This window comes from Phalaenopsis equestris, unplaced genomic scaffold, assembly GCF_001263595.1.
Source record: "Phalaenopsis equestris unplaced genomic scaffold, ASM126359v1 Scaffold001283, whole genome shotgun sequence".
In the NCBI taxonomy this organism is placed as follows: domain Eukaryota; kingdom Viridiplantae; phylum Streptophyta; class Magnoliopsida; order Asparagales; family Orchidaceae; genus Phalaenopsis; species Phalaenopsis equestris.
The window spans coordinates 50,962-64,801 of NW_018165722.1; the positions used below are offsets into that span (position 1 = coordinate 50,962).

A 13,840-nucleotide genomic window follows, 5' to 3' on the forward strand; every position below is an offset into this window, starting at 1 on the left:
ACCACCTAACTTATATAGTTTATGTGTTATGATAATTATGCTTGATTATATGCCTTCTTATACATTCCTACTATTGTGATTTGATAATATATTACAGGTACTTGTTTTATAGTATGCATATGCATGTTCATTGACAAAAATACTTAGTTTTTTTAGTGTATATGATGTTATAATGCATATTGTTCTATTTCCGTGCATTTATTTCAATTGTAGGTTCATGTAACCTACTGAGTTGTTCACTTATTCTGGTTTTTTTTACATATTTTCAAGGAAGGGTAAGGATTCGGTGGAGTGAGCTGAAAGTACTTGCTAATAGAGTTATATTTAATCTATGTCTTTTGTGGTTATGATAAATTTATATGTTTTGTTAAGATTATTCAAATATCATGATCAATGTATATAAACATTTTAGATGTAAATAAATTTGATGTATATAAAAGAAATGATATTATGATAATCTTTAGTTTTATTTTTATACTATTATCACTGACGTAATGACTCTGTATATTGAGAACCAGAAGATAAAAGAAAATTTTTCCAAGTAAATCTTGAGCTAAATTATATGTTGTGCACTTGACTTAGTATAATCTATTAGTTTATATGGGTTTTACCGTGGGCTTAACAAATTTCTTAAGCTATCTGGTCATGAAATGGGGTCCTGGTGCTTTGTGTTATTCCTAAGGTGTGCATGCAATCTCTTTTAACTTTTTATGAGCCTTTTTAATTTTCTTATTTTTACAAGTCTTTCTAGTTCAGTGTCTCAGGGAACTAGTTCTAAAAGTTCTAGTCCTACGGATACACAACTAAGTTGATCTAGTGATATGACCCTAAATTTACAAATTTAAATACATGACAATGAAAAACTAAGCAAATAATGTGTTGAAAGTCAAAATAAAATGACAAAAACTAATTTTAAAAATAAAGAAAAAAGAATTAAAATAAGTACACTAAATTAACAGTACAATATGAAGCACACACAAATTTTTTTTTTCTTAAACACATGAGATAAAAATAACTTGCAATAGCTATTTAACACTACAAGTTTCAAGTTAAGACCCTACCTATTTGACTAAAGTTTTATTAAATTGAAAATTTAACACGTTTCCTAATAATAATCCAAAAACTTAAAACAAAACAAATGTTACAAAGTACTGATGAGTCACACAAGTATATATGTCGTCCAATTAGAATATAGAATAGAGTTTGTGTATCGATCCCACAAGTAATAAGTGATCTCCCAGTTGTGAAGAGTTTTCAGCTCATTAGTTTCAAATATAGCTTGAAGGTTCGATTGTTGGTTGTTTTTGAAAGTTACTAACTTAACTTTTGCAAGTTTAAAATCCTAATTCAACTTTGCGAGGTAAATCTTGCAAGAGAAGTATCTTCCTTGATTTGGATCTTAGAAAACTAGAGTTTAAAAAGTGACAATTAAGATGGTGACTATCATGAACAATTCTCTTTCTTTTGCCCCTCCCGGTAGCAATAAGAAAACAAGGGTCATCAACCATTGTACTTCCCTAAACTTGGTGAAATCCCCAAAGTATGAGTATTTCTCTATAAGAGAGGACTAATCGAAGAGCAATATCTCTATTCTCCTAGTTAATAAACTTTATCATAGTTGTTCCAATGCGTATTCTCCCAAATCTTAAAGACTACAATGTGTTTTAAATATTCAACTGGCCATATTGAATGCAAATAAAGAATTGATTGATAATATTTTCCTGTAACATTAGTTTAAATGAGTAACATGAAAATATCACAAACCTAAGGATTTCTACTCACCAAAATAGGGTAGGACAAGTAAGAGCATCCCAAGATAATTGTTTGTCAACACATTTGGGAAAAACACCTCTCTTAATTAACTATATGAATTTTGTTATTCAAACAAAAAATAACTTCTGACAAACTCAAATAACAAAAAAACATAAACTAACTTTTATCATGGATTAAGTCGCCTATGAGAAGAACAAGAATAAAGATTTTAAACTTGTTTATATAGAGTTTCATTTTAAAATGGTGAATAGATTTTTCTTATTCTGTTGTTATTTTTACAACTACCTTCCAATGATATAAGAGAATTGAAGAGCTAAATATATACTTCTGAGATGACTTCTCGCGCTAGCCTATCAAGTTGCTTAGCTAGATTACCCTATTAACTTGCAAGATTACACTAACGATTTGACAAATTATTGAGCACTAGATTCCAAATTCATAATACTGAGCTCAAAAGATTGAGTTAAAAAGATCAAATTCAGAAGACTGAGTTTTACCAAATTCTAAGGTTGAGTTTAGAAAGATATACAAGCATTTTATAATAGAATAGTTATCAATATATTTTTTGGGATCTGTGTGTAATGAGTAGTTACTTTATAAAATAGAAAAAACACTCTATATAAATTATTGGAGCCATATAAATGGTTTTTTTTTATTATCATTTTCTTTCTCCCACAATAAATAGAGATCCCCTCACTTTTCTGTTCTTTCCTTTTTTTAGTTCAACTCTTTGCTTGAATTTTAAGTCCACGAAAAAAATAAAATTCTAATAAGCTTTAAGTGTAAACATTAGTATGAATTTTAATTTCAATATTTGTAAAAAATGGACATGTTTTGATTGAATGAAGAATAAGTTACATATTTTGATAGGTTTTATTTGATTTCATGATTCTTTATTCATTTTTTTAAAAATCCCTTAATATTAGTTGCAATTGTGTATCTCTCAGAAAATATATTTGTACATTGTGCATAAAAAATATCAACAAATACTCCCTTGATAAAAAAAAGTTCTATGATAGTAACATTATAAAAACTCTATAAAATATTGATTGTCATCATGTTGTATTAATTCATAAGGAAGAAAGCAACACTTCACCATTCAAAGGCAACTTAATTCTCTTGATTGACAATTTTAGTAGGGTTTATCACCGATATTTATCACACTTATTTTGTTTAGCTACTAACAGAACTTAACACCTTTATAAGCTTTAAAACCCTATGTTATAATCCTAATGATAAAAATAAATTTTGAACTTTCTTGAGATATTTATTACAAAATGATGCAAGTAATGTCTATGTTGTGCCCCCCAAAAAAATGAAAATCAAGATTTAAGAATAATGTTCTAATGTTTAATAGAAAAAAAACTTCAAGCTTTTCACTCTATTTTCTCATTCTTCTAGTATAATCTGTTATATTTTTATTTATGACTCACATTTATTTTGATAACTTATGAGATTTATTTTTGATAACTTAAGTTATTAATTTTCTTAACTCATAACTTATGTCATAATTTATGATAACTTATGATATTTATTTTTGTAACTCATACAACCCCTAAAATAAATAAATGTTAGTAACTTATGTCATTGATTTTATTAATAAAAATCAATTAATTTATTAAATTATCATAAATCTTATTGGTTAGTAACCCCTTTGATGGATGGTGGTTAAATAGAGATTTTAGAATGAGTCATCTCTCTACCTAACACACCCTGTACATTTCTCTCCCTCAAAAAGTATAGACAGTTTCAAGGGATTAGAGAGAGAAACTCCATCTCTTCAAGATCAAATTTATTCAAAATCAAATTTGTTCATCATGAATACATGTATGTGTTAATATGCGTTACTTTACTTTAGATATGAAAAAATCATGAATTTAAAAGATCTTGGCTATTATGTTTTTTTTTTTTTTTGAAATTTGTGTCATAAAGTTGAAACATAAATTTTTCTAACATAATCATAAAATATACACATGAATTTTTTTTCATACGACAAAATCACTGACTGCCACTTGATAAATCAGTGCTACCGCCCTTTGTCGCTATCATGAGCAAAGTTTCACCATTTGGCGCCATCTGTTTTGCGAACGGAGATTGTCTTGTTGGCATCAATGAGTACACAAATATTAATTTGAGCAATCATCTATCAATGGCATGCTTGGAGCAAATCGATTTCATTTATTTATTTTTGTTCTACATACAAGAATCCAAGGTAATGCATTAGCTTTTGCTATACCTAATGATTTTGGATGCAAGTAAACCAAACAATTATTGTCACTTCTAATTGTAAGAAAATTTGGGAAATTCTTCACTCGGATGAATCAAACGAGATGGAGAATGAAGACACCAAAGCGTGTGTATTAAATATCCAATAATTGGGATCTGATGTCAACGGGCTCGACGGCTTCTCGGAGGGTTGAACTCTTTCCATAGCCTTTGTAACCTGTTATAAAGGAAAAAGAAAGGATTAATTAACTATATAAAATCTTAGAATACATATAAATCTAAGAATAAGGGAGCATTAGCATGATCTTCTATGAAAGCTGAAATTAAAAAAAAAAGTTATTTTCATGTAGAAAACTTACTTGCTTCTCCCAGTCGGTGAAGACTGTCATGGTTAAAAGCACCAAGTCTTGAACCAAAATTGCACATATATTTCCAATCCAAAGACCCTATAAATTTGATCAGCAATAATTATTAACTAAATGTTATGGTTATACTAATATTTATTAACGAAAGGGTAAATAAATGTGAACTAATTACCTTTACTCCCAAATGGAAAACAAAACCCAGAAGAATGGAAGCTGGAATTCCAACGAGGTAGTAAGAACCAAGGCAAACAAAAGCTCCAACCATCTGTTTTCCGCTTCCTCGAATTGTGCCTGAATTTATATACATACATGTTCACAATTTTCACAAGCATTTAATAACATTGAAAACTAATAGAACAATCACACAAGCAATCAATCCTTATTTATTGTTGGTGCAGAAGAATAAAATACCTAAAAGCACGCATTGGAAACCATCTATGCAATGCGATAGAGCAATCCAAGGAACCATTGCAGCCACAGCATTCACAACTACTCTCTCACTGGTATAAGCATTCCCCCACAATTGCCGTCCACCGATCATCACAAATCCTACAACCAGACCTTCAATAATTATGCTTATCGCCGCAGATAGCACTAGCAATCCATGGAACCATTGCAGCCACGGCATTCACAACTACTCTCTCACTGGTATAAGCATGTCCCCACAATTGCCGTCCACCGATCATCACAAATCCCACAACCAAACCTTCAATAATTATGCTTATCGCCGCAGATAGCACAGCAAGCACAGCGGCCCTTGGATTTTTTGCACCCAATTCATTTGATATTCGGGTGCTACAAAATAATGAAGCAAAATCGGAATGATTCTTCTGGTGTTCTTTATGATTTTAAAGAACAAAAAAAATGAAATAAATTCAGCTAACCTAACTGCTCCACTGACACCCAATGGAATCACATACACCAGTGAAGAGATATTTTGGCTGCAAAAAATGGAATCAATTAACCACGTTTAGCACTAAATAATTTTAATTAAATGTGATTGCAGATGAGTTTTATCCTTTTAAAAAAATACCTGATTGACATTAACGATGTTTGGAGCTCTGGATTTGTAAGAAGTCCAGCAAGCAGCAACAATAACTCAAATTGCCAGTTTTGAAAACTGCGAACATATCTCATGTCAGAGCCAAAAGAAGTGAGTACCAAAACTAGTAAAAAAAATGACGTTTTTTGTACTTACCAAACCATTAAAGTGGATGGTATGGCAAGCTTAAGGAAGTCCCATAAGCCATGAAAAGCCCCTCTAGATAATCCAGTCCATGTCGATTTGCAGGAAGGAGAAAAAATAACATAGATTACTAAAAGCAACAAATTGAACCAGTAAGATATCGATACTGAAAGTGCGGCTCCTCGATAACCAAGCCCTGTTTTAAAGGTGAAGAACCAACAATTGACGCAGTGAAAAATTGCTGTCATTCCAGCGCTAAGCATAATGGGGACCACGATTTTTTGAGCTTGCAAGAACCTGAGGATGCACTGTATAAGGCCGAAGGCGAATAGTGAAGGTATCATCAACTGAGCGTAGGATTGAGCAGCCATTGATATTTCTGGGACTTGGCGGAGCAGGATGAGGAGAGTACCAGAGAAAGCCATTGCAAAAGCAAGAGGAATGCTCGCTAGGACACATATCACCATCGCTCTTTGTAGATGCAAGCCTACCATCTTGTAGTTTTCTGCTCCATAAGATTGCCCACATAAGGTGTCTAATGCAGAACTTACTCCCATCTATTTAAATCACGGACAAAAGAAAGACAAATCATGATTACTCTTTTTTTAACAGCCAGAACTTTGGGAGTTCATACGAAAAAAATTATCATTTACAAAACTTTTTTAACAAGGTTGAAATCTGTTCTGCTTTCATTTAAGCTTATCTAAACATCGAACAGCTTCCAGGTTTGCAGGTTATGAAATTTAAACTGATGCGGCTCATCTCCGATAATTTGGTTTGTTAATTTCATAAGATTTCACATCTACGAACAGAAAATTTGGGCATGAACAACCAAACATCTATGCTTAAAAATAAGTCAAATGAAGGCGGAGGGCGTACGAGCACTGAGAAACCGATGGAATTGACGAAGGAAATGGCTATGGAGGCGCCGGCGAGCTTCTGGTGACTTATATGGCCCACCAACATTATTGATACGAATTGGAGGGCAAACATAAGCAAATTTGCAACTGAAAGTGGCATTGCAAGGCGCATCTGCCTCTTTATCTCCTTACTCATTCCCTCCGTTTTCTCCATTGATTTCTGATAATTTTTCTTTCCGTTCGACTCCCTCTCTGCCACGGAAATTCCCTTTTTCCTCTATCCTTTATATAAATGAAAGAACTTTTAGTGGGAAATATAATAATCTATAAGAAAAGGAGGTGAGTTCCTGCCTGACTGCCAGCTGGAAGTAGTTCTCAAGGGAGTTTCCAGTATTATATGCCAATGTTAGTCTGGAGACTGCGGTTTGTTGCATTTATGCAAAGTTGGGAACCGCAATTTAAAATACCGTTATCTTCTTCAACATCATTATGTAATTTTTATGTGCAGAAGTGCTCGCTCTTTCATGGTAACTTCCCCAAAATTTGTCAATGATCGAAAAACTGAATAGAGTTTGACGACTAGGCAATTGAGTTAACCTCCCTGCTTGCTTCATAAGTAGAATTGAATGTCCGATTGCAAAATGGACGAGGTCCATGTGTCCGAAGCGCGGAATATATCCAATAATTACCTCACCCATAACCAAATGGCTATATGATCAAAATGATGATCTACTAATCCAACTTCGAACAAATTGGCTTCAGAATGTCTTAACCGCTGTTCTGAACCGAAAAGTTTATAATTAAAAAATTTTCAACAAGGGACTCATTATTTGGATAACGACACCAAGTTGAAGCCAACCTAATTTAAGAAATTATTAAATAAAAAATAATAATACTAATGTCATTATGTTTTTCATGTCCTCTCTTCTCTGCCATGGTTCATTCTGTTGTGAAAATGATTGACAATAAAATAAAAAATTTAAACAAGAGAAAATCATAGAGACACAGATTTACGTGATTCGATAAATTGCCTACGTTCATGGAGTTGCAGAGGATTTTATTGCTCAAAGACAAAGTTTCGATTATAAGAACTCGTATCAAACTTCCTTCCTCTCCTTCTCCTTCTTCCCTTGTTTGTGCCCCCGCGCCTTACCTGCTAGAGGACACCTGAGCTTCTTCTACTTTCTTTGGCACAACAAAACACCGCACAAAAAGGGGGAGTGAAAGCGAGCGAGATAATGCAGAAGAAGAAAGCAACGACCTTATTTGGCGAAATGGGAGGGCAGACGCATATTAGGAAGAAGCGGCAAAGAATTTTACAAAGGAAAGTAATAATAGAAAATAAAAAATTCAAATAGTTTCCATAAGTGTCGAAATAGCCAATTCAAGGAACTGGACCGGACTACGCAATACTCAACAAATCTCCCACTTGGAAACTGGTGCACTAGCTGCATCGTTCTTTTCCTCAAATGTAATATCCTCCACCTCTACAACTCATTGCCCCTATTTTCATGCTAGAAGACCAACTGAAGTTGTGCACAACATCAGTTTCTTAAGTGTAACAAATTTGGTCAACATATCAACAGGATTCTTGCTTCCACAAATTTTCTCAAGTAACAATTGTCTGTCATCTAGCAATGATCGTATGAATTGATATTTGATTTGAATTTGCTTACAACCTGGATTGAAATGTTGGATTCTTGACAAGGAATATGACGCTCTGACTGTCACTGTACAAACTGCCCTTTTGATTCTTCTTACTTAATTCCTCCAATAAGCCTTGTAGTCATATCATCTCCTTTGCAGCCTTTGACACTACTAGATACTCAGCTTCTGTAGAAGAAAAATAAATTATTTTCTATAGGTTAGAGCCCCATGATACTGTATTGCCACCAAGAGTATAAAAATACCCCACAGTACTCCTTCTGCTATCAATGTCTCCAGCTAGATCAACATCAATGTAGTCCAATAACTCTAAATTCTTTTCTGAGAAACCAAAGCAGGTTTCTGAGGAGCCCTTTAGTACTTCAAAATCCATTTCATAGTTTCCCAATATTTTTTTCCTAGGTTACTCATATATCTGCTCACAGCTCCCACTATATGGGCAATATCTAGTCTTGTGCAAACCATAACATACATAAGTGAACCAATAACTGAGGCGTAAGGAACCTTACTCATGTGGTCTCATTCCTCCTCTAACTTGGGTGACTGGTTCTTGCTGAGTCTAAAGTGACTACCCAAAAGTGTGCCAACTGGCTTTGCATTGTCCATATTGAACATACTGAGAACCTTTTTCGCATACTCTGTCTATGAGAGTCTCAACGTGCCTCTCACTCTATCTCTGATAATCATCATGCCAATGATCTGTTTTGCATCTCCCAAATTCTTCATTGCAAAGTCCTCTGACATCTGCTTCTTCTGAATATTGATCTCATCAATACTAGCCCCTACAAAAAGCATGTCATCTACGTACAACTATAGAATAATATAGGAATTATGAAAATGCCTGATATAGCAACAATGATTTGTCTGACATCTGTTGTACCCTGCACTATGCATGAAATTATCTAATTTCTTGTATCACTGTCTAGGAGCTTACTTCAGGCCATACAAGCTTTTTTTCAGTCTGCAAGCTGAATTTTCCTTTCTTTGTACTGCAAACCCCTCAGGATGGTGCATGTAGTTGTCTTCTTTAAAGTCTCCATGAAGGAAGAGTGTCTTCACATCTAACTGCTCAAAAAATAATTTATCGGTAACAACCATAGATAATACCATCATGATGGTAGTGATCTTCACTATATGAGAGAAGAGCTCAAAGTAATCAATGCCCTGTTTTTGTTAAAAGTTTTTTATAACAAGTCTTGCCTTGTACCTTTTACTTTCATCATGCTCAAATTTCACATGATACACTCACTTGTTGTGTAATGCCTTCTTCCTTGATGGAAGTTCTGTCAGCTCCCATGTTTGATTTTCTAGCAGGGAATCCATTTCTTCTTTCATGGATAGCTCTCACTTTCTAGAATTTTCATCTTATAAGATTTCTTCATAACTTTGTGGTTCCCCATCATCTGTCAACAGAATATAGTTCAAGGTTACTGAGAAATGTTGAGGAGAACGTCTAGTTCTGACTAACCTGCAAACTATAGATGTAAGGGTAGACAGATCTGAAACAAACTACGGAATAATAAGAATGGATGCCTTGGTCCCACTCTCCTCATCACTTACATCTCTGCCCTGCACTGTGACCTCTAGTAGGTCATCAAACCTCACCAACTCGGATTCTTAAGGGGCTACTACAGAAGTTCTACTAGCCTTGTTCTTGTACATAATCTTCTCATTAAAAATAACATTTTTTTCTTCTTATGATCTTCTGACCATGATCATCCCAGAAACGATAGCCAAATGCCTCATCTCCATAGCCGATGAAATATCCTTTCTTTGACTTAGCCTCAAGAGATGGAATAAAAATGGGTCTGAGGCTGAAAACATTGTTAAGGAGGTGCACACAAAATTTTGTTGCGCTCATCAATCGATTCCAAAAATGAAAATGAAAATGAAAATGAAGATTAAGAGGCTAGGAGTCGATTCCAAAAATGAAAATGAAAATGAAGATTAAGAGGCTAGGAAACTACTGGCCCTTAATGATGGCCGACTACATGAAATTTGCCAAGAGTTGTCACCAGTGTCAAGTGCACCGAGTGGCTCTAAACTATATAGATCCCTTATCTGACTCTTCCTCTGCCATTTGATCAATACATTTGCAAATGGATGACATCCGTTCATCATCCCCATCAGTTCTAAAGCAAGAATCGTCCAACCTCAAGACCTAAGATCTCGCTCTATACTCAACCAAATCAAATGGGGTTTATTCCTATAGCTTCATCTAATCAAGGCAAACCCCATTGGTCAAATTCAGGTGTAAAGGGCTCAAAGGATGGGGCTTTTAGTGGGAAACTTCCTTGTTTAGTCTGAGGAAGCTCAAGGGTGGTTTAATTTGAAGCTTTATGGAGCTTGGTGGAGTGAAAGAAAATCCCCTGGATTTTGAGCTCAAAATTCCAAAGAGGCAGTGTCTATGGATGGCTAAGGGCAGTGGGATTTAACTCAAGGAGAATTGGAGAGGCTTTGCAAATATTTTGATAGAGTTTCCCCAAGGAATTGGATGATCTCTGTATTTGGTCGTGAGAGGGGTCCTATTTATAGAGGGAGCCATTGCTGCCACCAAGGCAAGCCTGAGAGGCATAAAGGAGGCTTATGTGGAGGGATAAACAATGTAATTGACCAATAGGGTTGAGCCATCTCATAGAGTCCCCATTTTGGGTTTGATCCATTTGGGACCTCTCGGGCATGGTGTTTTCCGGCCACTAGGCCGGTCGACCAGGGCTGAGCTAGTGGCTAGCAGGGTTAGAAGAACCAGACAGTTTAATTGTGATGGTTTGGGGGCTTGGTAAGGTTGGTGGGAAGAGTCCCCTTGGTTTAGCTAAATTTAGAAATAAATCCCCAAAATCACGGGACCCTTGGTACACGACACCATTAGAGTGGGCTAAGTCTAGACCAGGTAACTCAAGGTGGGTTTAGGGCTGGGTTCAAAACCATGGCTTAGGCTTGGACTTGGGTTTAGCTTTCACTATATCATGGATTTAGGTCAAATTATTGACCAATTTGATGTAGAATATTGTCATGAGACATGTGTGGAAGTCAAATGGATGGAAATTGAAAGGTTATGCGGTTGAATTTAGTGAGATTTGGATTTTGAGGTAAAATTAAGGATTTTAGTTTGAATTGGATTTGGGCTAGGTTTAGGTTTGGGTCTAGGCCAATTGATGGCTCAATATGGTTCAGGGGGATGTTATCAACAGTTTAGGAAGTGGATTTGGAGGATTTGAATAGGTTAGGGAGTTCAATTTGGGGCATTGGATTAAGCTTGAAATTTGGGATTAAAGTTACATTCAATTGGGCTTGAATTTGGTTTCAATTGGGTTAGACATGACAAAATTTGATTTGGATTTGAAATTGGGGAAGTTTGAAATCAATTTGGTGGAAAGTGAGGGTGATTTGAAGACTTTGGGCCTTTAAAGGAAAAATTGAGATTTTGGTCAAAATTGGTCAATTTGGTCAAATTATGCCCAATAGATGGCTAGGATTGGTTTTGGGGATGTTTGGAATGATTTGAAAGGTTTTGGGAATTTTTTGGGCTTGAGGGGCTTTTAGATAATTTTTGCAATTTTGGGGGGGCAGTGTATTTCGGGAATTTTTTGAAATTTTTGGGTGTTTTGGGTAATTTGAGTGGTTTGAAATGATTTGATATGATTTTTTGGAAAAAGTTTGAGGATTTTGGTAATTTTGAGAAATTTCGGGTTCTAGGAGAATTTTGGTAATTTTGGGAAAGTTTGGGGATAAAAGGCCAAAATTGGGGATTTAAGTAAAATTGGGATCCAATACAGAATTTAATCACAAAATTACCATTATGGTGTCATGAGAATAAAGCCTTATTTTAGATCCTCCATGTGTTGGATCTAGCTATCCTAGCCAAGGGCTAAGGATTTGGGGAACCATCCACATCAATCTCCAAAAGAGTAAGGGAATCAGGCTAAGCATGCTTGGTTTAGAGTTTTAGGTTGTGAGTGAAAGTGAAGGGTTCAAGTGTGTGTGAGCAAGACTGACCAAATCCACACCACCCTGGGCTAACCCTATGGTCAGACAGTCTTATGAGGACTCCTCTTGAGCTCCCTCATACTGGTTTCATCTTGCTAAGTGCTAGAGGTCAAAACCAAACATATGAAACTCCAAGAAAGTGAAGATTTTTTAAATTTCTAATCGAGTAGGGTTTAATTATTAGTCATCTAGGATAGTCAACAGGAAAGTCTTATGGCTAAATCTAAGGCTTCTATGGAACAAAGACTAGACCTCAACAAAAGTGAGGTCAACAGTAACTTATTTCATGATTTAAGTTTGTTGGCTTATGAATACTAAACTCCAAGATAGCATTCCTATAAGTGGCTAGTTGATTATTCAACTTTCTTTCAAAATTTTCTTACATAACTGTCGACACTATTTTTGGGTGTAGAGTTGTCTGTTAGAAGCTGTCGAATGCCGGAATCAAAATACTGTAGCCCTCTTCGGAAGGAGATTTAATTTACTTATATATATCTATATATACCGTATCTATCCTGAAAGACAAACACAAGACTTAAGAAAACTCTTGATAAAAATCAGGAAATATTATCTTCAAGGAGTTCAAAAGGATAGAACTTTTCAACGAGATCAGATAGAGACGTGTGAATGGGAATGACTCAAATTTGGAACATTTATTGTAGAAACCAAAGGGAGAAGAACTAGGGGATGTCACAGATCTGAAGGAGAACCTCGGTGACTTCCTAGTCTATCCTATTGTTTGGCTTCAGTTTTGAGGAGAAAGTTAATTGAATATTTCATCCTATCAATTTTATTAGTTAGGTTAAAAAGAAAAAAAAAAAGAACTAGAAATCAATAGAGACGTAAAATGGCGACAATTTTGGAGAAGGAAAAATGAGGATGGCTCACATTGGCCTGAGAATGTGGGAAGATAACGCAGAGCTGTACATAGGCCTAAAGATAAGGTGAGAATTTATGTTGCATAAGCAAACAACCTCAAAATCCTATGGCTTGTTGTTTAATTCTAAGGAAATAGTTTAGCTGGAGAAGATAAGTTTTGAAGTTAAGGAAAGTTGTGATACCCATCATGCTAGCTCCAAGCTCCTTGCCGTGACGAGTTTATGTTTTATAGGGTGTCAAGTTATGATGTCAAATCAAGTAACCCTATGCTTGTAGTTCTTTAAATTTTATGGGATTATGGGGCATGTTAAAGTTGATTAGAGCTACATTTGTTAGGATCTTGCGGTTCCCTCATCCCGGTACCACTATTTTCTATTGGATTCACTTAGTTCAAATGAATTTACTAAACTCAACTTAATGAGTTCCATACTTTCATTTAGACTGTGTAGGAAGCCTCGTTAGCAACCATAAGTTACCTCCTCCAAGGTATTTCTGATCATCCGATAGAGACGTCTTAATTTATTTGTAGTTGTTATTTTGTGTGATGTTTGTGATTAAATTTTGAGTTGTCTTATATTTTGAATGTTATGACAGTAAATTTTAACTTGATTGATTTTAGTTTTAGTTTTTATGCAGGGTGACATCATTGTTTAACATGTAAGTTTTGTAAGCATAAAGTAAGCATAATGTAAGCATAAAAAGTACAGTATGAAAGTACAAGAAAGACGACACTATAAACTATAAAAGGTGTACCTGTCGAGTGTTCTCGTTCCACCACCTGAAACTCAAAATGCATGTAAGAGCACTTTATATAAAGCGGAAAAGTAAAGTTTTAGTGATCTACCCAACCCTAGGTCATATCTTGGTGGGTCCTTATTAATTTGATTAAGGATGTTTTT

General features: G+C 35.0%; 1 protein-coding gene across 1 annotated transcript; it reads right to left on the bottom strand.

Moving 5' to 3' along the window:
* Positions 1 to 3,809: 3,809 nt before the first annotated feature.
* LOC110033774 (protein DETOXIFICATION 16-like) lies at positions 3,810 to 6,690 on the bottom strand. Its single transcript, XM_020737869.1, has 9 exons — positions 6,430 to 6,690; positions 5,563 to 6,107; positions 5,398 to 5,484; positions 5,249 to 5,305; positions 4,976 to 5,159; positions 4,776 to 4,944; positions 4,537 to 4,655; positions 4,359 to 4,445; positions 3,810 to 4,216 (listed from the first exon to the last, which is right to left on the bottom strand). The coding sequence occupies exons 1-9, from the start codon at positions 6,622 to 6,624 to the stop codon at positions 4,082 to 4,084; spliced, it is 1,578 nt and encodes a 525-aa protein (XP_020593528.1). The 5' UTR covers positions 6,625 to 6,690; the 3' UTR covers positions 3,810 to 4,081.
* Between the last annotated feature and the right edge of the window lie 7,150 nt (positions 6,691 to 13,840).